Genomic DNA, 25,843 nt, shown 5'->3' on the forward strand with positions numbered 1-25,843 from the left:
CCATCGCCCGCCTTCTCTACGCCAGTGCCTACGTCCGCTGAGAAAACGCCGAGCGCGAGCATCACCCGTCTGCGCGGCCGCTCGATGGTGCAGCAGCGTCTGCGCGAAGCACAGGAGCGGGACGCTGCTGGCAGCGCTGCGTCGCCAAGCATCGAGCTGCCGGCGAGGAATAGCCCCGCCAAGACGCCATCCTCCGCAGCCAGCAGGTGGACGCCTCCAGCGCCGGCACAGGGCACGCCCACGCCTGCTGCGCCGGTGAAGCGCTGGACTGTCGACACTGCCAGCACCGAGACGTCCTCGCCCGCTGCCAAGAAGCCGTGGGCGCCCGGAAAGAGCGCGACTGCGCTGCCGGGCATGGCATCTGGCGGACCCGTCTCACCGCCAGTGTTCGGCGCACCGCGGCCTCGCAGCCCTGTGCGCCCGACTGCGCTGCGCACAGAGTCAGATGACGCTGTGGCTGCGCCAGTCCGCCTTCCTGGCATGGGCGGGGCGCAGTCGCCGTTCAAGGCGCTTGAGCAGAAGGCTTCGTCTACCGAGTCGGGCGTCCTGGCACCGCTGACCGCCGGCAGGGCCAAGGGCCCGGCGAAGCGATCGCGCACGAGCGGCTCTACTGCTTCCGCCGCAACGGCGGTCCAGCCAGCAGCTGCCCCTGCTGCCCAGCCTGCTGCGGAGCCTGCTCCGATCTCGCACTTTATCGGCTCAGTGCCCGCCGACACCGATCCGTCGGTGTCGAAGCTGATCGGCACTGGGCAGGACACGTACGGCAGAATCGTGCCGTCGGACCGCATGGACATGGAGCGCTCAAAGATGAGCGTGCGAGAGGTGGAGGAAGGGCTGCGCTCCGGAGTCAAGGAGCTTGGCAGGGTGCGCGCGACGGGTGGTAAGAGCATCGCGGTGCTCATCTCTGGCAACGGTGAGACTGCTTCGTGCGATGGCATCGATTCAGGCTAACGCGCGCCGGAACAGGGAGCAACCTGCAGGCACTCATCGACGCCACGCTGATCGAGTCGACGGCGCTGCCTGGCGCATACATCTCATTTGTCCTCTCCAACCGCAAGGCCGCGTACGGCCTCACGCGCGCCTCGACGTCCAACCCGCCGATCCCGACCGCCGTCTCATCGCTCAAGACGTATCAGAGCAAGCATCCGGGTGCGACGCGCGACGAGTACGACGTGGACCTGGCGCGCATCATCATTGATGCGCACGATGGGCGTGCGCCAGATCTCATCGTGCTGGCCGGCTTCATGCACATCGTCTCGCCGGTATTCCTCGCGGCTATGGGCCATGCTGGAGATGGCCGCAGCAAGGCGCCAGCCTGGGCGCCGGCGCGCCCCGTGCCCATCATCAACCTGCACCCAGCGCTGCCGGGCGCGTTCGACGGAGCGCAGGCCATTGAGCGCGCGTTTGCAGCCTTTCAGCGCGGCGACATTCGCTCGACCGGAGTGATGGTGCACGAGGTCGTCGCCGAGGTGGACCGAGGCAGCCCGGTGCTCGTGCGTGAGGTGCCCATCGAGCGCGACGACACGCTGGCCTCGCTCGAGGAGAAAATTCACGTGCTGGAGCATCGCCTCATCGTCGAGGGCACGCGTGCGATGCTTGACCGCCCGCCAGTCGTGCCGCAGACCGACCACTCGGAGGAGCGCAACCCGTGGGCCAGCACGATCCGCGCCAAATCGCCAGACAAGCTGCCTGCCCGGCCGATGGCTCCGACGCCAGACGCACTGCCCGCGCCTGAGCCGGAGAGCAGTCTTCGCAGCCCAGTTTCTCCCGGCATCGTCCTCGGCACGACGCCGCCGCTCAGCGCTTCGGCCGGCAGCGGCACCGCGCCTGTGCCGCGCGCCCGCCGACGGACGCTCAGCCGGCCGAACAGCGTCTACGGTGGCGGGCCTGCTCTCGCAGACCTGGTCGAGCAGCCCGAGGCCGGCGGCGTGTCTGTTGCTGCTGCCGCCGCTCGGTGGGGCACCGCCGGCGCCGAAACTGGCCGCGAGACGCCCCGGAGCCGTCGCGGCTCGGGTGCTCGGCCGGTCACCATGTACGCCGGCGGTCCTCCGATACCTCAGGCCCCCGCGGCGTCACTCACGCGTTCGGCCAGCGTGCTGAAGCTCGAGTCGGGCGCGCGCAAGCTCGAGGCGCTCGTCAACGGCACCGAGATCAGCTCGTCGCCGCTATCGCCGCCAGCCGGCCCGGCGAGTATGCCCTTTTCTCGCAGCCCAGCTCCGACGTCGACGCTCGTGCAACTGGCCATCCCATCGCAGCCTGCTCTACGCTTTGACCTGCAGTCCTTCGTTGCTGCCGAAGCGCGCTCGATGCGCTCGCCGCGGCAGGCGACAGAGAAGCCGCGCACTGTCAGTCTGGAGATGTTCTCCATCTCCAGCGCAGGCGAGACCACTGCGCTGCGCCCGGACGAGTACCACATTATGCACGAGTCCGAGCTGCTTGCGCTGGTGCACCGGCACAAGTCGTCCGACGGGCTCGTCGCCACGAGCGTGTTGGTTCGCGTCGGCCGTTTTGCCCAGCCGCAGGGCCTGGCGCTCGCCAAGCTTCAGCAGCTCGCCTCGCGCTACGCAGCCACGCCCGTGTACGTGCCGCAAGGCGCAGAGACAAAGGAGCTGGCCGAGACGCTCGGCCGGCCGCTCATCTCGCGGCAAGGATCGCGCGCGCACTGGGAGGAGGAGGGCACGACGCTGTACGAGTTGCGAGTTGAGGAGACGCTCGTGACCCTGGAGCAGCTCGACCTGGCCACCTCGAACCTCTGCTCGAGCTTCTCCTACATTGCCTCGGTGCTTGGCTCGCCCTTCGTCTGGCACGGACAGGGCACGGCCGCCGACGAGCGCAGCATCGCAACGAGCTTGCTCTCCGACCTCTACCCCAACGCGCTGCCTCTCGAGTACCTCGAAGGACAGGAGGACGAGATGTTCTGGGCCTTCTTCGACTCACTCACTCCGTACGCGTCGGCGAGTCACCACCGCCACCGCCCGCAACTCTTGGCGCGCGAGCGGCTTGCTCGACTCTACGAGGTTGGAGATGCAGGCGTGCAGCGCATCGAGACGCCGAGCGCCCATGCGTTGTCGGCGCAGGCGGTCCATGTGCTCGCGGCGCCGCTAGAGACGTACGTGATCGTGGGCGCGGATGCTCGTGGGCAGAGAGGCGCCATCAGCCTCGCGCTCGACCTCGCCGAGAGTCTCTCAAGCGCCGCCGTGCAGCGGCGTGCCGCGGGCTCAATGCGTCCGCCGTGCCACCTCGTCGTGCAGCCATCGAAGGCGCCAAGAGAGCTGCGGGCGCAGCTGCGCGCATGGGACTATGCTCCCGCCACGGCGTCCCACACAACGCCGGCGCCATCCCTCATGAACGTGGTCAACGCGTCTCAAGCGCGGGCGGAGCTTGCCCGCGCTGCCTTTGCGCCGAGCGACGTGGCCGAGCCGAGCTTCCTGCCTGTGGGTGTGCACCCGTCCATGCTGCCCTCAGCGTAATCATGCGATATTTCTGGACTCTGCTCTCTCGCTGTCTTCACCTCGTGCTCGATAGGGCCGAGGCTGGCCTAAGCACGCTATCTGACGCATCACCGGGCGAGCCAGTCACCGCTCACCGACAATGCAGCGAGGCTCTCCTGTATGCCAAGCAAAGCAGCGAGTTGGACCCCTCGTGGGCCGGGAGGGACAGTGCAGCGCGGGGAAGCCGGGCTGGCTTCACTTCGGGTTGGCCGTCGGCTCTGGTCCACGTGCGCTGCCAGGAAGCGGGGCGAGGAGGCGCCTTCTTGCTCGAGCCCCGTGCGGGACCATGCCCGAAGCGAGCAACGGCATGCTGATGTGCTCTGCGGTGAGCTTCCGGTTCTCAGCGGACAGGTCGGAAGACACGCGGCCATGTCGGAAGCGAGAGCCGTGGCAGCATGCGCATGAGCGGGCGGCCCGGAGGCCGACGACATGCAGACCCAGCGCACAGGCAGGAGGGCGCGCGCACTCGGTGGCTGCTCACATCTGCAGCCGCTGAGCGGAGCTGGCTGCCATCGCGAAGAACATCGCTGTGGCGCAGGTGCAGGTGTTGCGTCGTCAAATTGAGATCGCACATGCGCATGCAACGTGCATCGCAGCGACTGCGAGCGATGGCGAGCAAGCTGCGCCTGGATGCCTTGCTCACATCGCTCGGGCAGGCGCGGCAAGGTGCTGCGAGAGTCTCGCCACGCTCGGAGGCGCCTCCGCACGCTCCCACGAGGCAGGGCTGCGCTACGGAGACAATCTGCGCTCGGCGAGCGGCGGCGAGCAGAGCAGCCAGCGACTAGCCTTGCGGAGCGCACGCGCTCACACGAGCCGCCGGCAGCGCCAGACCCCGGGGCCGACGGGGCAGCGCTGAGACCGCCGCTTGCGCCAGAAGCAGGGATTTGCAGCGCAGCGAGTGGCGCGGCGAGGGCGCCGAGCGTGCTGCGTGTCGGAGGTGCTGGAGCGGGAGCACGGCGTGCGCCGCGTGCGATGGACGGCGACGGCGGCGCGCCGGCGTGCTTGGGAGCGTGAGAGCAGGCGTGGATAGGCGTGCGGTACCGCAGCCCCGGCACTGCAGCTGCAGCTGGATGTTGCGCCTTCTCGCACGGTGCGGCAGAACGCTGCGCCAAAAGAAGTCAGGGCGCGGGGCGGGCGCATGAGCACGTGCGTGGCGCTTGCGCGAGACGATGCCAAGACCACGAGCGCACGTTCGCTCATGGGCGTCGCCTCGACGGCGGCGCGCCGCCTGTCTCGCACGCAGACGCCATGCTCCAGATTGGGAGTCCGCGTGCAGATCGCTAGTGCCATGTGCTGCATGCGCAGGTCTTGGCACGAAGGCTGCATGGCCCGGCCCCTCTGCGCCTGCGCCATGCCACCGCACCGAGCGTGCACCGCGCATGCGGCTCCGCACGCGGCGCATCAACAGAACACAGGCACGCGGGCGTGGCGCTGGACCCCTGGGGCACGCCGCCTGTGTGTGCGCGCGTCGCGCTGCCCCATGCAGCCGCGCGTGCCTGCGCCCGGTGCCGCTCCTCTCGCCGCAGAGGTGTCGAACGCCCTCCCGCAACCGCAACCGACGGCTCCTCGCTGCCCGAGGCGGCGGCATCCGGCCTGCGGCTTGAGGCTGCTCCCGCTCTCGCCGCCGCCGCCTCTGGCGCGAGAAGCTGCAATGCACACCCGGTGCGGCGCGCCGCGAGGCCAGCGGGTGGCGCGCTAGGCCTCCCGCCCGGCGTGCGCTCCCTCGGAGAGGCAGGACCCCTTGCTCGGCTGCTGCTCTGTCGATGTGCTGCGCCGCCGCCAGCGCCTCGGGCACCTCGGGCTGCTGCGTGAAATTGTCCCTGTCCTGCGCCCTGCGGCGCCGGCGGCCGGGCTCCCGCCCGCAGCGGGCCTGCGGCATTGCGGACGCTCCCGCCGCTTCGTGCCCGGGCGCGCCCCCGCGCCGCATGCCACCCAGAAGGAGCCACGGCGCACCAGAGACCGAGCCTGGCCCCGCTCCAGGGCCGCAGAGTGAACGTGCACGCTGCACGATGGCCAGCACGGCGCAATGGAGTGCAGCGTGGCGAGCGGAAAACTCGTGCGCGCGCCTCCGCGAGAAGGTCCGGCTGGGAGGAGTGCCGCCGCCGGCGCACCTGCGAGAGAGGCACACGCATCCGCCATCCTTCTCACCGGGCTGCGCAGAAGGATAAAGAGCAGCACCTGCGCGCCCGAAGCTGCCCTTTCCTCAGCAAGCCTCACCCCCTCCTTCGCCATGCCGGTCCTCAGCCAGTATGATTACATCTTCGCCATAGGCACTATGTTTGCGCTCCTTGACGCATTCAACAACGGTGCCAACGACGTCGCCAACGCCTGGGCCACGTCGGTGTCCTCGCGCTCGATCAGCTACCGCGGCGCGATGGTCTGCGCTACGGTCTTCGAGCTCCTCGGCGCTCTGACCGTCGGTGCCCGCACGGCCGACACGATCAAGAATGGCATCATCCCGCCGTCGACGTTCCAGGGCAACGCCGGCGTGCAGATGCTCGCCTTCACCTGCGCGCTCGCCGGTGCCTCGTCGTGGGTCATGTGGTGCACGCGCAACTCGGCCCACGTCTCGTCGACCTACTCGCTCATCTCGGCCGTCGCCGGTGTCGGTGTTGCCACGGCCGGTGCGCGCAACGTGCAGTGGGGCTGGAACAACGGCAAGGGTCTCGGTGCCATCTTCGCCGGCCTCGCCATGGCTCCCGTGTGCGCCGCAGCATTTGGTGCCATCATCTTCGGCCTCATCCGCACCATCGTCCACGTCCGCAAGAACCCCGTTCCGTGGGCCGTCTGGACTGCTCCCTTCTTCTTCCTCGTCGCCGGCACGGTCTGCGCCCTCTCGATCGTCTACAAGGGCTCGCCCAACCTCGGCCTCGACAAGCGCCCGCCGTGGTTCATCGCCTCGGTGTCCGTCGGCACCGGTGTCGGCCTCGCCATCCTCTCGGCCATCTTCTTCGTCCCGTGGCTGCACGCCAAGGTCATCAAGAAGGACCAGAACGTCAAGGGCTGGCAGGTGCTGACCGGCCCGGCGCTCTGGGCCACGCCCTACGCCACCGGTGACGCCGTCGCCAAGGTCCCCGACTACTCGGTCATCCAGCACGGCCCCGAGTCGGCGCGCAACAGCACCGACGACATCTCCGTCGACGACGAGAAGATCATGGTCGAGCAGGTCGCCGAGATCCGCCCGCTCAAGACGCAGAAGGAGCTCAACCAGGAGGCCGACGAGCGCGTCTACGCCAAGCTGCGCCAGAACAAGGGCGCCATCGGCTGGGCCATGCGCTACCTGCACGACCACCCCATGGGCCAGGGCGCCATCTACGAGACGCACAACCTGAAGCGCGCCGTGCAGCGCATCCCCGCCATGGTCGTCGTCGCTGCGCTCTACGGCATGCACTACGACATCCACACGGCGCAGGCCGGCATCGAGGGCACGCCCGAGGGCAACCGCATGGAGCGCGTCTACTCGCACGCGACCAAGTACCCCAACGAGGTCGAGCACACCTACTCGTTCATCCAGCTCATCACCGCCTGCACCGCCTCCTTCGCCCACGGCGCCAACGACGTCGGCAACGCCGTCGCCCCCTGGGCCGTCATCTACTCGGCCTGGTCCACCGGCGACGCCGCCAAGTCCAAGCTCCCCGTCGCCACGTGGCAGATCGCCGTCGTCGCCCTCACCATCGTCGCCGGCTTCGTCTTCTACGGCTACAACATCATGCGCGTCATGGGCAACAAGCTCACCTACCACTCGCCCTCGCGCGGCACGTCCATGGAGCTCGGCGCCGCCATCACCATCCTCGTCTTCTCGCAGTACAAGCTGCCGGTGTCGACCTCGATGTGCATCACGGGCGCCACCGTCGGCGTCGGCGTGCTCGGTGGCTACAAGGCCGTCAACTGGCAACGTGTGGGTTTGCTCGTGCTGTCTTGGATCGTCACGATTCCGATCGCCGGTATGCTGGCTGGTATCCCGATGGCCATCATCCTCAATGCGCCGCGCTTCGGCATCTAAGCGTCTCGCTGCGACCCTCTTCCGCCCTTCGCTTGTTCATACGGTCCCCCCTCCCCCACGTCACTGTAAAAAGTTCCTTGCAATCGAGCTGTTGCTCCACGTCTATCTTGTGTGACGAGTGGCTTGCGAAACAGTAAGTGAGCCGCCTCGAGCGTGGCTCGCGAGACGAGAAGTGAGCCGCTTCGAACGAGTTCCTGGCTCACATTGTCGCGTCGCCCCCGTGACATAGGCCAAGCCGAGCCAATGGCCTCTGCGTGCGAGGCCGGACACTGAGCAGTGCGGCTAGCGAGCGTTGCGCACACAGGGCTACGCCGCGAGTCGTTGCCGGAAGAGGGTGTGATGGACGAGGTCAAGGCTCGGGCGGCGCGTGGAGGGCGGCTGGCTCGGGCGGCGCGGGGGCGAAAGGGGAGTCGCTCGCACCCGTCTGGCATGCGTGGGAACAAGCTGACAGCGCCGTGCACGGAGCAGCACCGCGCGTCGTCAGCTCGCCGCGCGGCGCAGCCAGAGTTTGGCTGCACCCTCGACTCTCACCTCCTGCCTCGCCTCCACCACTCCACAGCACCTCACCCCTCACACCCTCTGCCCAGCATGTCGGCAATGGAGCTCAACGGCGGCAGTGTGCTCGCCATGGTCGGCGAGAACTGCGTCGCCATCGCGTCGGACCTGCGTCTCGGCCAGCAGGCGCTGACGCTCTCGTGCGCGCACGACAAGGTCTTCCGCATCACCGACCGCTGCTACCTCGGCATGCCCGGCCTGGCGTCGGACACCGAGACGCTGCGCCAGCGCTTCCGCTACCGCACAAAGATGTACGAGCTCAAGGAGGAGCGCGAGATTGAGCCCGAGACGTTTGCACACCTCGTCAGCAGCACGCTGTACGAGAAGCGGTGAGTGCGCTGAGCGGGCTGGAGCTGGTGACGGCGGCCTCTGTGCCAGACGTACGCAACCGAGGCTGGATCTTCCACTTGCTCACCTTGACGCCTGCCAGGTTCGGGCCATACTTCATCGAGCCGGTCATCGCAGGCATCACCGGCCCGAACAGCTCAGAGCCGAACAAGCCTTTCATCGCAGCCGCCGATCTGATCGGCTGCCTCAACTTTGCAAAGGACTTCGTCGTCGCAGGCACAGCTGTAAGTGATGCTGCGCGAGGCGCCTGAGCCGTCCCCTGGCCGCTAGAGATCTCTTTGCACGGCCGGCTGACGCACCGCATGCTTCCAGAGCGACAAGCTCTTCGGCATGGCAGAAGGGTTGTGGGAGGAGGGTCTGGTGAGTCTGGCAGCCGTACTCGCTTCGTATCGTCGGGTCTGTGCCGCACAGGTCCTCTTGACGGCGAAAGAGAGGGCAGAGACTGCCGCGGCGACGCAGGAAAGGGCGGTGGGCGCTCGAGCCGGCGTACGCCAGCCCTACGGTGCTTCTCACGTCGATTGCCATGCTCGCTGGAGGTCTTGAACCTTGCGGTCACTGCCGCCGCCGTGATGCTCCGCGAGCCCTGCGGTTCGCCTGATGTGCCAATTCTGGAGGCCGAGCACCGCCGCGTATCATGCCGCAGGTGCAGACAGCATCGCGGCCCGGTGTGCTCAGCTGCCGGCGCGTCTGCTCCATCGTCCGCCACTGTGGTCTTGGTCTTGCGTCACACAGCCAGCTATCGGTGCTGGACAGCAGGCTGATGCTCCGCCGCACCACAGGGTCCGGACGAGCTCTTCGAGACGATCTCGCAAACACTGCTGGGTGCGCTCGAGCGCGATGCGCTGTCAGGATGGGGTGCCATCGTGCGCGTCATGTGAGTACGGTGCAGCGGCTGTGAGCCAATCGACACTGACGCACGTGCTTGTGTCTAGCACGCCGGACAAGGTCATCGAGCGGGTGCTGCGGTCGCGTCAGGACTGAGGGGCGGAGAGACAATGACAGACTAATGACTGACTGCACCAGGACGGGGCGAGATGGCGAAATGGCAAGCGGGCATCATGAGGGAGGGCGCGTGGACCTCGTACCAGCCAGGCGATGAACAGGCATGCTTGCGTTGCGATGAGAGAGCACGAGGGACAGGGTATGTATGGAAAGACAAGAACAGAAGGCGTGGAAGAGACCTGAGGGGCATGGCGGAGGATCCGCGAGCGCATTGAGGGACACAGGCAGTCTAGGCCAGGCCCAGTCTGGCCTTCAGGCTCGCGACGCCGGCGCCCATCTGCGCCTTGGGCTGGCTGTGCTGCTGTGGCTTCTGCTCGACGCTGCAGTCGGGCGTTGGCGGCGCTGCTAGGCTAGGACTGCGTCCATCGGCCCAGTATGCGCCGAGGCGAGGAAAGGCGACGCTGTTGACGCTCAGCTTCTCGTTTGCGGGAGCGGCCCAGCTCGGCGCCGCCAGGTGCCCAAGCGTCGGCGAGTCCGTGGCGCTCGGCGGTGCGAGAAAGTACGTGCCGCACCGGCCTGACGGGCGCGGAGGAGGTGAGGAGTGCGAGATGGCCGGAGAGGCGGCGAAGGCGCTGGGAGGGGCAGCGCAGGTGTTTGGAGAGGCAGCACAGGAGTCGGCTGCGTCAGCTTGCCAGAAGGCAGCGAGCAGACCGGCAGTCTCGGGCGCGAGCGCATCGTCGGCGTCGATGCGTGGCCTGACGGACGCGCGGCGTGGCGAGAAGCCTTCGCGTGGCGTAGCAGGAGATGAGGTGGAACCGCTGCTCTCGCTGCTGCCGCTGCAGCTTGTGCCCGGGCGGCGCTGAGGCGGCGACAGGTAGGCAGGCTGCTGCTCCGTCTGCATCGGACTGTCGTCCGCGTAGAAGGCGCGCAGTACGGCAGCGTCATCTTGCGAGATCGCACCTGGCGTGGTGACGCTGGACATGCGGTAGTCCAGCAGCCTCGGCGTGCGAGGCGAACGGAGACTCGGACTGCTCATCGGCGTCTCGTCCGAAGAGTCGAGGAACGCGTCCTCCTCGTCGCTTTGGGCTTCTGCGGCAGCCGCCGACGGTGCTTGTGCGTTCGAGAAGGCGTGCAGCGCCTCGACGTCGGAAGGCGATGCCGATGCGAGCGGCTGGCACTTGAGAGCAGCAAAGGAGGCGCTCGAGGCGAACAGTGTGGGGCTCGAGACCTGCATGGCTCGAGGCTCGTCGTGCGATGCTGCAAGTCGGTCATCCAGATGCTTGCGGCGCTTCGCTCCGAGGTTGATCGACGAGAATGCCCGCGAGATCGTGTGCGAGCGCTGAATCCCATCTGGTCCGTCGTCGCCGTCCTGCGAGGTACGCTGCCGTGTCGCTAGGTCACGCAGCGGTGCACTCGCTCGCCTTGCCAAAGAGCTGAGCTGCAGAGAGCTGCGCGAAGCAGCCGCCGGACGAGGAGCGTTCGCACGCTCGGCGGCTTGCGCTGCCGAGCGCTCGCTGCCGAGCTGCACCAGCGTGCTAGCGACGACGGCCAAGTCACCCATGGACACGTGTGGTCGGACAATGTCGATGCTCGGCGGCGTAAAGGTGCCGCTCGCCCACGCTGCGATGTGCGGAGTCGGCGGCGTCATACTCAGCGCGTTCTGCAAGGAGATGCCGTAGCGCTGCTCGACTGCCTCCATCTCAAAGTCCTCGGAGCCGTCAGAGTCGCACGCGGAGGTGCGGCGCGATGAAGCAGCGCTGATGACGAAGACCTCCGGACTCTCGACGCGCTCGGGATGCCGGCTGCTGACGCTCGTCTCCTGCGTGGCCTGACGCCGAAGAGACAACGACGAGGACGGACGAGCATTGCGAAGCAGCGAGGAGCGGACGCGACCCAGGATACGCGAAGGTCGCGGTCGAGGTGCACCGCAGAGTGCCATGCCTGCTGCGTCGATCGACGGCGCAATCGATGGCAGTCGAGGCCGCAGAGACGTCGAGTCGCGAGGCAGCACTGGTCCGGTGGCGTTGTGCACGAAGACCGAATCGGACGCATACGAGAGTCGCGGCTCCGCTGGCTCGCCATTGGCGTCCGTCATGCACTGACGCATCAGCTCGTCGATGGTAGAGGATCGCGGCCTCGTCGGCGAAGACAAAGCTGGCAAGTCTCGACCTCTCGAGTCGGTGCTGATTCGCAGCAGCTGCTCTGCGGTCCGCTTGCGCTTCGACTGCGCACCGTAGTCTGACACCTCGGCGGACGCTGCAAGCTTGCGATTGGCCGCCTCCTTACGCTCACGCTGTAGCATAGCAGAGGCATGCACAAGGGCATGCATGCGCTGTGCTACCAGCGGCACGTCTGGAGACTCCTGCTCATTGCGCTCGGTGCGCTCGTGCATGGGCGTGTCGTTTGCATCGCTGATGTCTGCCTCGGCACCGCGTTCCGGCGTCGGGACGGACATTGGGCGGGCCGACGGCCTCGTGCCAGCTTCGTTGCGGGGCGGTGCTGGCAGTGGCGCTTTCGGGTACGGCGCCTGAGCTGGCAGCGGACGAAAAGCGCGTCCAGCGACGGGTGAATCACCGGCAGAGCTGGCACTGAAGATACTTGGGTTGTAGCGGGCAGAGGGAGAAGGCGTCGTGTCTCTGCGGCGAGCAAGGAGGGAGCGACTTGCTGCACTGCTGCTGGCGGTAGAATAGGGCGAGGCTGCGAAGCGAGGAGGAGAGAGTGCGTCGAAGAATGGCTTGCCGGGCGAGACGCCATCGGCCGCAGCGGATACAGTCCGTAGCGACGGAGCCTTGACATGCACTGGCGACGAAAGGGCAGCGCCTCGCACGCTCCCTCGGTCCGGTGCGGACTGAAAGGGAGAGCCCAGCGCCAAGGCCGAGTTGAGATTGCGGCAAGTCTCGGGCAGGTGCATGGCTCGCACTTCGTCGAGGCGCATCGGAGCGGGCGGAGTATGCGTTGCGAGTGGCCCGTTTTGACGGGCACGCCGAGCGGAGCGCGCAAGGAGCACGGCAGGCGAGACAGGCTCAGACTCCTCCCGCAGCGCCGAGAGTGCCCTGCGTCGACTGGCAAACTCGACCGGCTGAGACTTGGGCGAGACGGAGGGCGAGGCGGTGGGCGTCACGTCTGACTCGTCCTCCGAGGTGGAGCGGTCTGAAGAGCTGTGGCTTGACGTAGGAAGCGTCGATGCAGACTCGCGCATCTTCGAAGCGCTGCCGCCCTGCGGAAAGCGCCAGTCGGACTTGGCCATGCCCATGCTCCGTGCCGAAGTGGACGGCGCAAAGACATCGAGAAAGCCCATGCCCGAGGTGATGCAGTCCACGCAAGCTGCATCACTGCACCTGCCTGCGCCTCGAGTCTGGCACGGACTGTGCTGTGCGGCCGGAAAGAGCGGCATGGCAGGCAGCACCTCGGAAAGAGAGGTGCGCACCGACCAGCCCGATGTGTCGCTGCCGCTCGGCGAGGCCTGCACGCCAGCGTGCACGGGCGAGCCAGCGAGCGAGACCTCGAACGAGGGAGAGCTGCGCAGAGGGAGCGCCTGCAGGAAGGACGACTGCCGGCGGGGAACGGAGGGAGCGCTGCTGCTGTGCGACTTGGGCATTGCCGCGAGGCAAGCGGGAATGCTGCGGCGAGCGTCCTAGAGGGCGGATAGCTAAGGGATGGGCGTGCGGAGCTGATTGAGGAGGAGAAGAGCAGCAGGTGAATGTCGCGAACGCAGGCGTCCGTCGAGGAGGCTCGCTATTTGAGGGACTGTGCTGCCCCGTCCACCAGCGCCGGCGCCGTCCTCGCAGCGGCAGCGCCCGACGGACGCTTGCGGCCATCACGCATCGTTGCCCTGCAGCTGCAGCGCCGCAGCATCGTCCAGGGGCACCTCGGCGTGCATGCTCGCACAGGGGCAAGCAGCAGCCGCAGCAAGCAGCAAGGTACAGTCTCGAGGTGCACCCGCTCGGTTCGTCCTGCTGGAGGAGAGGCGGCTGCGGCGATGGCGGTGCGACGCCGGCGCAAGCAAGGCGCCTCCTGAACGCGCGGCCGCTGCAGGCGAGCCGTTGCGCGACGTATGCGCGCGCCCACAGCTGCGCCCTCACCCTGCGCGGGCGAGCAAGATCAAGCAAGCTCAGACCGCGGATGTCGTGTCTGCGAAGGCGTTGCTTGGTTGCCGAGAGCGAGTGTAGAGCCGGCGCTCGGAGCGAAGCGTGGACTAGAGCTCGAAGATGGACGGTGTGGAGGAAGGAGATGAAGAGGGTGCGGTGCTGCTGCGGCGCGGGAGGTGCCCGTGCCGCACCCGGACGCGCCGCGCGAGGCTCTGACCCTCGGCTTGCTCGCTTCACTACCTCCACCTGAGACGCAAGGCAGAGCAGCATCCCCTCCGCTCTCGTCTCTTCAAGGAAACCGATGCTACTGGGTGCATTCTGGACGGCCGAGTCTCTCTTCTCTGGCGCCTGCGGCCTGCGCAGCACCGTGCCTCGCGCGTGGGAGCGGTGCTCGGACGCCGAGACTCGCTGGCGAGACATCGCACGCTGCCGCAGCGGGTGCAGACAGATGTGATGCGATGAAAGAGGCTGGCTGCTGCAGCTGGCTGCTGCAGCAGCACAAGTACCGACGGGCGACGCGATGCGGAGCAACGCCAACTCGACTGCTACAAGACTCGGCTCGCTGCAGTCTGCGTGGGAGCCAACGTCGCGCCAGGCGCTCGTTCCTGCGCCGCGTTGTCCATCTCACAAGTCGAGGCAGTCGTCGCAGTCGGTCCTGCACCTGATGCTGGACCCTCGCAAGCCAAGTCTGATTGCAGCATGCAGCGCTGAGTTGGGGGAGGCGTGCAAGCCTTGAAGGGAGGGTGTGCTGCGGGCTGTGCGCGCCGGCGCGGTTGCCTCCAGCGCGCGGCGCAGGGGCTTCGGCGCATGCGGCGGCCGTTGGGCCTGGCGCGCGTGGAGCACGGCATGGCCTCGCAGCGCATCCCATGCAGCTGCCAACTGCACCCTGCGTGCTGATGCCGAGATGCGGCACAGAGTCCCGAGCCGAGTGATCAAAAGGACGGTGTCGGGTGCTGAGCCGCATCTCGGGATCGCTGCTGCTGCTGCTTGGCAAGGCCGGCCGGAGACCTCCCGCACGGGTGCTGGCTGGCAGAGCCGAGCCATGCCGCTGCCGCAAGAGTAAGAGTACAGAGACCAGAGTGCTCGAGATGCTGCGCGCAGGCCCTCATGCGCAGTGCTGCCGCTCTCGGAGCACAGCGCCGCAGACGTGCCCAGCTGCTGATCAGCAGCATGCAGATCTCGCTGCGGCGCTGTGCTTGGCTCGGGGCTCGTTCGAGGGCGGAGGCGAGGCGACCTCTGCGGTGTGCCAGCGCGTCGGGCCGAGTGCGGCGCGGCGCCGCGTCCGCTTGCGGCGGCCAGCTGGCGCGCGGCGCGCCTCACGTGCGGGCGGCGTGCCTGGCGCGCTAGCCTCGAGGCGCGCCCTCGGCGCCCTCGGCACCCCTTCCAGCTGCTGCCTCGACCTTCCCGGCCACTCGGACCCCCACACTTTCTCTCTCCCTCGCCGCTGCACTCGCAGCCTGCGCATCACTTTCGCCGCAGCTGCTTCACCTTGCTGCTGCTAGGAGACGTGCCCGCTTGTAGAGATCTCGTCGCGCGCCGACAGTCTCGCCAGAGAGGCGCGCACGTCCCTTCTCCAGCAGCTCGGGCCTCGTCGCCAGCGCCGCGCGCAGAGAGCTCAGAGATCGACCGCAGCACCCAAAGATGCCAGCAGAGGCAGCTGCATCTCTCTCCTCATCGCCGCCAAGCACCTCTCCAGCACCCTCCGCTCAGCAGAGCAGCAGCAGCAACAGCGTGCGCCGCCATCGCTCCGTGCGCTCCCTCACGCGCGACTACGACAGCAGCGTCACCTCCAGCTCCACCACCTCGTCGCTCGCACCGCCCTCGCCCGCAGACGGCAACGGCAGCGGCAGCAGCAGCGCCGGCAACAGTCCACGCAGCCGCAGCGGCGCCCTCGTCTCGCCCGACGGCTCTCCGCGCGCCGCGCGCGGGCACCGGCGCCGCTCCAGCGTGCTTCTCGCCAGCGCCACGTATCCCTCGACACTGCAAGGCGACGCACCTGTGCCTCGTCCACGCACCTGCTCTGGCTCCAGTCTGACTCCCGAGGAGCTGCGCGCCGCCAAGAGCAGCATCGCAGGCATTGCCAGCGCCGCCTATCCCAGCTCGTACGCCGGCTCGTCGGCCTCGAGCTCCGCCAGCCCCACCAGCACCAAGATGCCGCTGCCTGCACCGCCGGCGCGCGACCCGCCCGCCTCGGCGCCTGCAGCCTCGACCGGCTCGCCGCGTCGTAGCGCAGAGCGCACCACCACGACGCCCGTGATGAAGCCGCGCGAGCTGCCGTCGCTCGCCGTGCACATCCAGGCCGCCACGCCGCTGAGCAGCAGCTTCTCTGACGTCGTCGGAGCAGGGCCCAGCGAGGCAGCGGCGCAAGAGGAGGAGGAGTACGAGGATCTCGACACGTTCGACTCTACCTCGTCGCTGCCGCCGCTGGCCTCCGGCGGAGCTGCCAACGGCGTCAGTGATGCGGCACTGGCGGCCATGACGCCGGCCGAGCGGCGCGAGCACAGCCGCAAGCATAGCACTGTGCACGCACGCAACCTCAGCGTCTTCTTCCCGCGGCCTGGCTCGGAGCAAGAGGCCGAGGCAGACCGCGCTGCGGCAGCGGCCAACTTTGGCCGCGGCGGTGCGCCCGTCTCTGCTGGCGCATCGAGTTCGGAAGACTCGCTGCTGCCGACGCCAACTGAGGGCAGCACAGGCGCCGGTCTGAGTCCCAGCCGCAGCCGACGCGGCCATCATCGCCGTCACAGCGTCATGGACTCGCGCAACGTCGACGCTGCCGCCGCCTCTTCTGCCCTGGCAGGTGGGCCCAGTACGCCGCGCAAGGGTCTTGGCGTGCAAGGTTTCAATGGCTCCAATCCTTCGCTCCTCTCGCCTCACTCGCCACACGTCGATCCGCTCTCCTACTTCCCGCCCGAAGGCTCTCCCTCCTCGCCTCTCAAGCCCCTCACTCCCGTGCTCGGCGCACAGGCCTTCAAGTCAGCCAAGCAAGAGCGACGCGTCATTTCGTCGCTGCCGCGCTCTGATCGTCCGCTCATGCTCTTTGCAGCGGCGCACTTTGCGCTCGGCGCCGCGCTCTGGGTGGCGGGACAGAGTGGAGATTCGCTGGCTATTGGCGGCCTCGGCTACCTTGTCGTCTTTGATGCGCTGGGCGAGCTCTGCGAGATCGGTGGACGATGGGTCAAGGATTGGCACCGCGAGGCGGCGGCAGGCGAGGGCAAGGTGTACGCGTGAGTTGCTCTGCCAGACGAGCAGGCCCGCGCAGCACCCCACTGACGCATCGTGCTGGTCTGCAGACCACAGCGCATGGAGACGCTGCTGCATTTCGTGCAGTCCATCTACCTCGTCTTTGCCTCGATCTACGTGCTCAAAGAGTCCATTGAGCATGCGCTGCTCGAGGGCAGCGACGAGGTGCACATCGAGGATGACGCGGGGCTCGTGCTGCCTACTGGTCTGCTGCTGGCGGCGACGGCCTTCGGCGTCTTCAGCAGTCTCGTGCTGCATAACCATGCCAAGCTTGTTGCTGGTCAGTCGTGCACTCGGACTTTGTCACGGCACTCTCGCTCACCTTCCTTTGCCTCAGCTTGTGGCATCTCTACCGCGGCATCAGAAGCACAGTCCGGCCGTCCCCGCCGCGGTCACGGTCGATCCAACTCCGTGCTGGTCGACCCCACGACGCTTGCCGGTCCGTTTCTGCACCTCCTCTCCAACCCATTCAGCCTCACCGTCCTCTTCTTCACCGCGGCCCTCACGTTTGCCAGCATCGTCATGCCGCCTTTCCAGGTCGCTGCGCTTGACAAGGTGCTCGCTGGTCTCGAGAGCGCAGCGATGATCTACGTCGCTTGGCCCGCGAGCAAGGCGCTGGGCCTTGTGCTCCTGCAGACCGCACCGCCGACGTGGCAGACGCAGAGTGTGCAGCTGCGGCACACGATGCGGACAGTGAGTGGCAGTCACACACCTGAAGCGCGTTGACGGGACGCTGATCGAAGCGCATTGCAGATCGAGGAGCACCCACTCGTCACCTATGTGGCGCCGCCGCACCTGTGGCAGCTCACGCCGCCTACGTCCGCGATCATCGCCTCCAGCAACGGCGTTCTCGGCTCCCTGCCAGCCTCTGGCTCTCGTCGCGGTTCCGCCTCTGCAGGCAGTGGCGGTACGCGCGCCGCAAAGGCCGCAGCACTCGTAGCGACGATGCGCATCTTCCTGCGCGCCGATGCCGACGATGCCGATGTCCTCGACGTCACGAGATGGGCCTGGCAGCTGGCGGCGCCGGCTCTGGGAGCGGGCGCGGGCCTGAGAGCGGGAGAGTCGATGCGAGGCAGCCTGAGAGCGGGAGAGTTGGTGATTGAGTGCCGAAGAGAGGGCGTGCAGGAGCACTACGAAAAGGTGCACAAGGTGCACGAGCGCGGAGGATGCACAGGCCATGACCACGGAGGCCACGATCACTCGCACGACCATGGCCACTCGCACGACCACGTGGACTCGCACGACCACGGCCATTCGCACGACGATCACTCGCACAGCCACTCGCACGGTCACTCCTCTCACGGGCACGCCAAGCACGACCACTCGTCGCACGACCACGCCTCGCACTCCCACTCGCACGACCACTCCTCGCACGCGCACTCGCACGACGCTGGCCATGCAGCGACAGCGGGCCACACGCATGGCCGCCATGCGCACGCCTCGCATGAGCATTCGCACGACCATTCGTCGCACAGCCACGCGCATGGCTCGCACGATCATTCGCACGACCACTCTGCTGGCCATGCGGCGACGAAGGGCCACGCGTCGCACTCGCACGACCACGCCCACGCCCACGCAGGGCACTCGCACCACCACTGAGCGAAGCCAAGCGAGCGACGCTGGCAACGACCCTCTCCTCCTGTCACCCTCTCCTGGTCTCTCTCCGCCTCCATGCTTGCTCCTGCCCCGCGCGTGTCTTTCGCCTCCGTGCAAGCCATTCTCCTGTCAGACCACGCGCGTGAGACCATATGTGTGCAATTGTAGAGGACCGGTGACGTTGTATGCGCGAGGCGCTGCTCAACGAGCAAGGCCGTGCGATGGAGCGGGGAACGAGACGCGCCTGCGCAAGGCGCGCGCGGAGAGACGACGAGCAGTCTGAGTATAGAGGCTAAGGTGACGCAGACCTGGGCGCCGAGGGGCGAGGGATATGAGAAATAGAGCGGCGCGAGCGATGCGGAGTGAGTTCCGGGGAGAGGACGGGGGAGCGAGCGAGAGAGGAGGCTTCAATGACGCGGCGGGAACGGGAGAGGACGAGTGCTAGGGAGGGACCAGGAAGGGAGAGGGAAGAGGTCGTCCGGTGACTGTGCGATGCTGTGCGTGCGGAGAGGCCTCCTCGCCTAGGCGCCGTTGCCGCCCCACGTCGTCTGCGGCGTCCAGAGGCCGCCCGGGAAGCCGCCGGAGCCTTCGAAGGCGGTGAGATAGTCGAATGCGAGGTCGATGTTCTCTGGCTCTGCGCTCGTGGCGGCAGCAAAGACGCCTGCGCCATCCGGCCCGCCTGCGGCCGCCCACACGTCGGACGAGAAGCCAGCGAGCGGCGTCGAGGTCTCGACGATGCTGTTTGCTGCTGTCGCCACGGGCAGCGCATCGAGGCGCAGACCAGTGCCGAGCCGCGCATTGGCCAGTGACGATGAACGGAGTGCAGAGCTGGCATCGGCCATGCTGAGCTCGACGGGCGACGCGAGCGAGCCGTTGACAGCCGGCAAGGCGTTGGCGGCGAGGACATCTGCGCTGGCGATCGTGGGCAGGTTGTCGTCCGAGCTGCGCTTCTTCTCGGGCAGCGCAGGCGCTGGTGGCGCCGGCTCCTGAGGCGTGCTGGCCTTGGGCTCAGTCTCGAGCGTGTCCTCGGCCTTGACATCCTCGTCCTCAGACGGCGCGGGCGCAAAGAGCTCCATGACGACGGTGCGCAGGTACGAGCCGTACGGGCCTGCCGCGCCGTTGCGGTGCGCAGGGGAGCGTCCGGCGCGCGCCAGGGCAATGGCGAGGCGCTTGGCGCGCGAGACGATGGCGTCGCGGTCGACCCAGGGATGCGTGGCCGGATCGAGCTTCGTGAGGCGCAGTGCGGCCAGAGCCGCCCACGTCGCCATGATGGCCGTCTGGTTGGGCGAGGACTCGAGCTGCTCCTGACTGATGTCGTCCAGCAGCACGTCGATGAGCCGCGTCGCCGTGCTCCAGCAGTCGAGCGTCACGGGCGACGCCAGCTCCGTCGCGGGCCCGCTGCCGGCGTTGTACTGCTCAAACGCCTGCAGAATGATGGAGTTGAGGTACAGCCTTGCGTGCTCGTAGTGCAGCATCGCCGTAGGACGCCAGCGCACGAGAAAGTCGGCCATGGCGAGGCTCTGCACGCGCGCCTCGTCGGTGGCAGAGATGCACCAGCTGTCGCGCCAGCGCTCGAGATCAGCATTGGCCGTCTTGCGGTAGAGCTCCAGACCGGCGATCGAGACTGCCACGGGTGCCGAAGGATCTGCATCGGCGGTGCGAGGCCGCAAGAGACTGCCGAGCGCCTCGTGGAGGAAGGTGTTGAACGCCTCCTCGTGCTGCGCGATGAGCCTGCGCAGCTGAATGAGCGCCACCAGACTGACGTCCTGCGGCAGCGCCCAGTCTGCACGGTGGAAGTTGGTCGCGACGCCCGCGATCAGGTCGTCCTCGCTGATAGTGAACGGCCGTCCCGTTTGCGCACTGAGCGTGCGATCGCTGATGAAGAGGCACATCCAGGTGCGCCAGCGGTTGCGAATGCGTCGGCGCAGCTGCTCCGAGTCCTGCAGGCTGCCGCTAGGCGCCACGCGGCGGTTAATGCCAATTTCGGTGGCGATGCGGCAGGCAAAGCCAAGGTATTGCCACGAGCGGTCGTCGCTGAGCCGCTGTGTCGGCTTGCCATAGAGCGAGAGCAGCAAGAAGGCTTGACTCAGCTCGACGGACTTGTAGCCGCCCAGCAGGACCTCGGGCACGAGTGTCGAGCGCCAGTGTCGCTCCATGAGCACGGCCAGCTCGGCGTCGCGAGGCGAGTCGCTCAGCCGAGCAGCAAACGCCGCAATGACGGTAGTGAGCAACGCGGAGCGGCTGCGCGTGTAAGACACGCTGTGCAGGAATGGATCGAGGAGATTGAGCAGCGGGTTGATGCGCGCGAAAAAGCTGCGGGCGGTAGGCGATCAGCGTGCTGCGCAGACAGAGCCCCAGGGCCGCACTCACATGTCGAACAGGTCACGCAGTTCCGACATCTCGATGAAGCCCAGCTCGACAGGATCGCCCTGCTCGACGTCAAGCTTGGAAGCAAACGGACTCTGGGTCCAGTAGTCCGGATGCGAAGCGCCCGCCTCCTGATCGTCATGAGCGCCGACGGATGCATCGCCATCGATGCGCAGACTCGCCGAGCCGTCCTCATTGGTCATGCGCGAGCGCGGTCTAGCAGCGCGCGCCATGCTCTTGCGCCGAGCGCTGAGAGCGGCATTGCCGGCCGAACTGCCTGAGGAGCCATTGCGCGCGGCCGCGGCCGTCAAGAGCGGACTGTCGCTGCCCGTCGCGTCCGTCTCGCCGGCCTTTGCGTCGTCGACGGCAGTGATCGGGTCGCTGCGACCCTCACTGCCCTCGCGCGGAGCAGCCACGCTGCTGGACGTAGGCGTGTCGCGAGCACTGGCACGTGTGCGGGACTTGCCGCCGCGGTACTCCCACGCGCCTGCATCGCGAGTGCTGGGTGTCGTCGAGCCAGCCTCGAGCTCCGCCGCGGCCGCCGCAGGTCGTTCCAGGTCCGCCACCGCTGCTGCCGTAGCTGGCCCCACGCCCGCAGCGGCAGCAGCAACAAGGTTGAGCGCATCGACGCGCGCTTGGCTCTGCGCGCCTTCGCCGGCCGTGTAGCTACGCGAACGACCTGCGGCGCCGGGACGAGGCAGGCCAAAGGGCGGACTCATCAGTGTCCGCACGTTGCTGCTGGCGCGCAGCGTGCCGATGCCGGGCAGCGTCGGCAGGGTGCGGATCGGATGTTGCCCGCCTGCGGCTGCCACAAGATGGCTGAGCATGCTGGGACGTGAACGTGTGCGTGCAGGCGGAGAGACGAGGCCCATCGTGGCGGCGCCCGTGCTGCCCTTTTGCTCGCCGGCCTTGGTGGCTGCCATGCCTTCGCTGGCGTGCGCAAGCAGACGCAGCGGCGTCTGCAGGACGTCCTCGTCTTGCCCCTCGCCCAGCGCGTCCTCGTCCAGCTGGTCCACCTCAGCATCGTCCGACGTGCCCTCGGATGCACTGCTCGACGGCACTGCAGCCGTCTCGTCGGCCTCTTCGCCCAGACGCGCACGCTTCGCGGCGCTGCCATACTCGCCGTCCTCCTTTTTCTGCGCCGCCGGCTCGTCGCCCTTGCGCTTTGCCGCTTGCTGGTTCACTGGCACGAAAGGCTGCTGCAGCGATGCGTGCGCCAACGACTGGCCTGTGCCGTTGCTCTGGCTCGTGAGCGGCAGCGACTGTGCGCCAGGCAGGCCGATGGCTTGCTGCGTCTGCTGCGCCACGTACGCCGCCGACGCCGCGAGCATGCCCGGTGATGCACCGAGGCCTAGGCTGGGCGACAGCAGACTGCGTCCCGGACTGGCAAAGTCGAGCCAGGAGCGCGGCACCTGTGCCGTGCCGGGCGTGTGATGCTCGAGCGTGGCTGCGCTGCTGAGACGCGTCGGCGGAGGCATGCTGATGGGGCCTGGCCATGCCGCGGAGCGCAGGCTAGGAGCAGAGGCGGCCGAGGAGAGGGAAGGCACCGACGAGGGCGACGGCAGACCATTCATGAGGGCCGTGTAGCTCGAGAAGCTGCCGGAGCTGCCGAGCTGGGGACTCGAGCCGGCATTGCCGTACGGCGGACGCGAGCCGTTGCGTCCTGGACTGGGCATGCGCGCGTTGGAGGATGCGGGCGTGAACGCCGACGTGGCGTGGTAGCTGACTGGCTGCGCCCGCGACGTGGCAGCGGCGGGTTGCGTCCACTGCGAGGAGTGGTGCGCAAACTGACCTGCTGCCATGGCTGTGGCTGAGGCAGCAGCGGCGAGCGAAGCGGAAGGCGGCTGTAGCGGCGCGGCAGACGAGACGGCGCCGTGCTCGCCTTCGGGCTGCGGCGAGCCGCTGTCGTCGCGCTGTTGTGGCGGACCCGAGCCGTTCCTGGATGTCCTCGAGCGTCAGCATCCGTTCGCCGCCGCGCTCCACGGCCGACTCACCATCGCCCAGGCTTGCGTCCGCGCCGGTGCTTCTCAAAGATGCACTCCTTGTCGTGGCGCGCACAGCGCTTGCACGGCACAATGCCGTCTGTGGGGGCCGAGCAGCGAATCTGGAAGCAGAGCGTCGGGTCAGTCTGACGTCCTTCGTCAGCGACTGCAGGGCTACGCACCTTGGCCGTGCGACAATCGAGGCAGCTGCGTAGTGCACGTCTTCGTCAGCACGCCGGGCCTCGCCGCAACCTCGACTCCTGACAACTTACGCAATGCGCGCGCCCTGCTTCACATCTGGTCCGCCCGGTCCATCCGTGCGCACACGCGGCCGCTCGAAGCCGCCGTTCGGCGTGCTCGTGCCCGCGGCGTTGGTGCTGGCGCCCGCACCGCGCGAGGGACTGCGCGACGAGGGCGGCGAGGAGCTGGCGCCTGCCTCGAAGGCGGCATGGCTCTGCTGTTGCTGCGTCTGCTGCTGCTGTTGCAACAGCATGGCGCTGCTGGCGAGCTGCGGTGCGGCCGCGGCATGTCCCTGCTGCTGCTGTTGCATGCGCTGCATCGCCTGTGCCTGCTGCACATGAGCCGCATGCATGGCCCGCTGCTGTTGCTGCTGCTGCGCCTGCGCCTGCAGGGCAGCGGCCTGCTGCTGGGCATGCGGCACCTGCGCATCGTAGCCGCGCGGCGTCGGGTAGTAGGCCGCCAGCGAGGCGGCCGAGGCGGCCGCGGCTGCGTTGGAGGGCCCGCCGCTGCTGGGCATGTTCCACGACGACGATGACGACGACGCCGAAGGATGCGACATGGCGCGCGAGTCGCTGCGGCTGCTGCTGCGGCAGAGGCCGAGGCCGAGGCGGAGACGGTCACCCACCCACGCTCACTCACGCAGCGCCCGCGTGCGGCGGCGCAGTGGCCGGCGAGACGAGTGCCGGCGCGAGGAGCGGCAGATGCGCGCGGCGGCGGCAGCGGCGCGTGCGATGGCGAGTGACGCGCACCAGGGAGCGGGCCGCCGGAGCAAGAGAAGTCGGAGCGGGCGCAGACGTGCGGGCGAGACGGGCCGCACGGAGGAGGGAGAGGGAGAGGTGTGGGAAGGAGGAGCCGGTGCTGGGAGAAGACGAGGCGCGGATAGGCCGAAGGGAGATCGAGCTGGCCGGCGGTCCCATCGCGCATGGCGGCGCGACCCGTGGCCGTGCCGCCGCGCGCGTCCCCATGGCCGGCCAGCCGCGCAGCAGCAGCTGCAGCAGCAAGGGCAAGCGGCGCGGGTGCGTCTGCCCGACGAGCGGCCCTGCTGCACCTGCCAGTGCCGCCTGCAGCTCAGAGGCTGGCAGGCGCGAGGCTGCGTGAGAGGCCGCACCCGGCGCGCAGGTGCAGCGCTCAGGCCGCGAGCGGCGTCGCGCGTGCGGGCGGATCTGCGAGCGTGCGGCGGAGACTGGCCTCCTGCCCGCCCCGACGCTCCTGGACCCGCTCCGCGCCGTGCCTGACCGAGCCGCCGCCGCGTCCGCTGAACTCACTCTCGCCGCGCCTTGCCCTCCTTTGCCAGCCCCCGTGGGCCTCCGCGCCGCGCGGGAATCGCCGCAGGGGGATTGGCGCGCGGCCAGAGAGGAAGCGTCGCAGCCGACTCGGAAGCGCCCTTCTCGTGCGGACGACCTCTCTGCGGCCGGCCTCTCGCACGAAGCCTCGCACTCCCCCTGCACGGATCAGACCATGCGGCTCGAGTCGGCGGCTATGCGGCGTCTGCCTGGCACTTTGCACGCGCGAGAGCAGGCAATCTCTCCTCAGGGCCAGAGTGATGGCCGCTGACGAGACGCCGGCCAGAGAGAGAAGGCCGGCCGGCCGCATGCGCAGCAGCACGCAGGCAGGCATTCATGCCATGTCTGCTCACCTCACCTCGCGCGCCGCTTCTCTCCTGCCCCCTTGGGGTATACCCGTCCGAGCCTCTCAGGCACCATCCCATGAGCCACACGGCCTCGAGCCGCGATGCGCGCGCTGCCGCGACTCGCGTCAAAGGCACGCGTAGGAGCGCGTTCTCTTGGCCGACGTCGCTGCCGAGCTGCTTCGCGCTTGCGCTGCGGCTGCTGTGCGCTCTTGCGTACGCTCGGAGCGCAGAGGCGGCGCAGGACATGGCGCTCTCGCCGCCTCTGCTGTGACTGCCGAGCTCTGTGCACGCCCCGTCGCTTCTCTGCTCCGAGGCTGCACACGAGGCTGCAGCGTGCGCTCGGGCAGCTTCGCTGCACGCTGCGCCACTTGCAGCTCCGCCCCTGCTGCACCCTTGCCCGGCGTGCATCCGGCAGGGCGGAGAGCGGTGGCCCTCTTCATGCTTGCTGAGCGTCGTCTGCGCGGGCTCTCAGCCGCTGACTCGAGCGGGTGCTGCAGCGCCGGCGTAAGCGCCGCGGATCCGTTCGGCGTCCACAGTCATGCTTCAGAGTCAGCGCCGGCTCGAGGTCGCGACAACGCCCTGAAGCTGCGAGCTGCGAGCTGCAAGCTGCACCTGCAAGATGCCCGCCACACCCATGCAGCACACAGCTCGCAAGTCGCAGCTGAGCACGCAACAGCAGCCTCTGGGCTCGCTGGCTGGGAAGCAGGTGCCGCAAGAACTGCAGCTCCACGCCGCAAGCAAGCGGGCGCGTGTCCTCGGCGCGCTTCCGACGCTCTCCGAGCCGCGCGTGGACGCTGCCGCTGCCCTCCAGCTGCTCGTGGCGAGCCGGGACAACGAGTCTCGTAAGAGATGGGCAGGTTGCCCGTGATGCAGGTATGTCAGGCGACCGGAGCGGTGAGGCAGATGCCAGAGACGCATGCATGCTCTCCCGGCTGGGCCAGCTGATCGGCCCGTGCAGCAAGACTCGCGAGGGTGGAGAGAAAGAGAGAAAGCCGATCAGCACACCGCAAGCGACCGGCGAGGGTGCATGGGAAGCTTGATCGCCGCTCCGACTGACGTCCTCGGACTCGAAAGAGGCACTCGGCGACGTACACAGTGCAGGCATGCTGCTGCATGCTCCGTGCTTCGGTATAGCTTGCACGGACGTGTCGCTTTTTCTAGAGTCTCGGTCCGAGCCATGGGGCGTTTCAAGTCGAGACGAAGGGTTCCACGCCTCTCTCTCAGGCGAGCTCGCGGGTCTAGCAGACCTCTCATTGTGAGCGCCGGGGGGTTGCTCGCTACAGTCAACAGTCGCTTCGCTTGCAAAGAAAAGCCACAGCTGCGATACAACACTGCGTCCTCGCCCCTCCACGGGCTCTCGC

At 68.0% G+C, this 25,843-nt stretch overlaps 10 protein-coding genes across 10 annotated transcripts; 4 read left to right on the top strand and 6 right to left on the bottom strand.

The window, feature by feature from the left end:
* Window positions 1-956: 956 nt before the first annotated feature.
* FA09DRAFT_291532 (Formyltransferase) lies at window positions 957-1,601 on the top strand (the record flags this gene model as incomplete). Its single annotated transcript, XM_025739979.1, has 1 exon — window positions 957-1,601. A coding segment is annotated over one exon (645 nt), but the record flags the coding sequence as incomplete, so codon positions are not given.
* A 2,496-nt stretch (window positions 1,602-4,097) lies between these two features.
* Window positions 4,098-5,712, bottom strand: FA09DRAFT_178819 (hypothetical protein). The gene has a single exon (XM_025739322.1). It carries the CDS (start codon window positions 5,416-5,418, stop codon window positions 4,273-4,275), a length of 1,146 nt encoding a protein of 381 aa, XP_025594857.1. The 5' UTR covers window positions 5,419-5,712; the 3' UTR covers window positions 4,098-4,272.
* A 22-nt stretch (window positions 5,713-5,734) lies between these two features.
* On the top strand, window positions 5,735-7,554 carry FA09DRAFT_332874 (sodium/phosphate symporter). The gene has a single exon (XM_025743629.1). The coding sequence runs from the start codon at window positions 5,767-5,769 to the stop codon at window positions 7,492-7,494; it is 1,728 nt and encodes a 575-aa protein (XP_025594858.1). The 5' UTR covers window positions 5,735-5,766; the 3' UTR covers window positions 7,495-7,554.
* A 470-nt stretch (window positions 7,555-8,024) lies between these two features.
* Window positions 8,025-9,401, top strand: FA09DRAFT_332877 (putative PUP3-20S proteasome subunit beta3). The gene is made up of 5 exons (XM_025743630.1): window positions 8,025-8,378; window positions 8,480-8,621; window positions 8,710-8,757; window positions 9,177-9,271; window positions 9,330-9,401. Exons 1-5 carry the CDS (start codon window positions 8,083-8,085, stop codon window positions 9,376-9,378), a joined length of 630 nt encoding a protein of 209 aa, XP_025594859.1. The 5' UTR covers window positions 8,025-8,082; the 3' UTR covers window positions 9,379-9,401.
* Window positions 9,402-9,452: 51 nt separating this feature from the next.
* FA09DRAFT_178861 (hypothetical protein) lies at window positions 9,453-13,077 on the bottom strand. Its single transcript, XM_025739323.1, has one exon. The coding sequence runs from the start codon at window positions 12,935-12,937 to the stop codon at window positions 9,629-9,631; it is 3,309 nt and encodes a 1,102-aa protein (XP_025594860.1). The 5' UTR covers window positions 12,938-13,077; the 3' UTR covers window positions 9,453-9,628.
* A 786-nt stretch (window positions 13,078-13,863) lies between these two features.
* FA09DRAFT_332879 (hypothetical protein) lies at window positions 13,864-14,657 on the bottom strand. Its single transcript, XM_025743631.1, has one exon. It carries the CDS (start codon window positions 14,597-14,599, stop codon window positions 14,360-14,362), a length of 240 nt encoding a protein of 79 aa, XP_025594861.1. The 5' UTR covers window positions 14,600-14,657; the 3' UTR covers window positions 13,864-14,359.
* Window positions 14,658-14,822: 165 nt separating this feature from the next.
* On the top strand, window positions 14,823-18,568 carry FA09DRAFT_332880 (hypothetical protein). Its single transcript, XM_025743632.1, has 4 exons — window positions 14,823-16,651; window positions 16,718-16,947; window positions 17,005-17,360; window positions 17,421-18,568. The coding sequence occupies exons 1-4, from the start codon at window positions 15,069-15,071 to the stop codon at window positions 18,264-18,266; spliced, it is 3,015 nt and encodes a 1,004-aa protein (XP_025594862.1). The 5' UTR covers window positions 14,823-15,068; the 3' UTR covers window positions 18,267-18,568.
* FA09DRAFT_332881 (hypothetical protein) lies at window positions 18,409-23,826 on the bottom strand. The gene is made up of 5 exons (XM_025743633.1): window positions 22,885-23,826; window positions 22,795-22,819; window positions 22,625-22,734; window positions 20,634-22,568; window positions 18,409-20,576 (listed from the first exon to the last, which is right to left on the bottom strand). The coding sequence occupies exons 1-5, from the start codon at window positions 23,367-23,369 to the stop codon at window positions 18,785-18,787; spliced, it is 4,347 nt and encodes a 1,448-aa protein (XP_025594863.1). The 5' UTR covers window positions 23,370-23,826; the 3' UTR covers window positions 18,409-18,784.
* A 329-nt stretch (window positions 23,827-24,155) lies between these two features.
* Window positions 24,156-25,144, bottom strand: FA09DRAFT_179002 (hypothetical protein). Its single transcript, XM_025739324.1, has one exon. It carries the CDS (start codon window positions 24,888-24,890, stop codon window positions 24,330-24,332), a length of 561 nt encoding a protein of 186 aa, XP_025594864.1. The 5' UTR covers window positions 24,891-25,144; the 3' UTR covers window positions 24,156-24,329.
* Window positions 24,695-25,742, bottom strand: FA09DRAFT_179035 (hypothetical protein). Its single transcript, XM_025739325.1, has one exon. It carries the CDS (start codon window positions 25,585-25,587, stop codon window positions 24,919-24,921), a length of 669 nt encoding a protein of 222 aa, XP_025594865.1. The 5' UTR covers window positions 25,588-25,742; the 3' UTR covers window positions 24,695-24,918.
* Between the last annotated feature and the right edge of the window lie 101 nt (window positions 25,743-25,843).

Source organism: Tilletiopsis washingtonensis (assembly GCF_003144115.1).
Source record: "Tilletiopsis washingtonensis strain MCA 4186 unplaced genomic scaffold FA09scaffold_29, whole genome shotgun sequence".
NCBI lineage: Eukaryota > Fungi > Basidiomycota > Exobasidiomycetes > Entylomatales > Tilletiopsis > Tilletiopsis washingtonensis.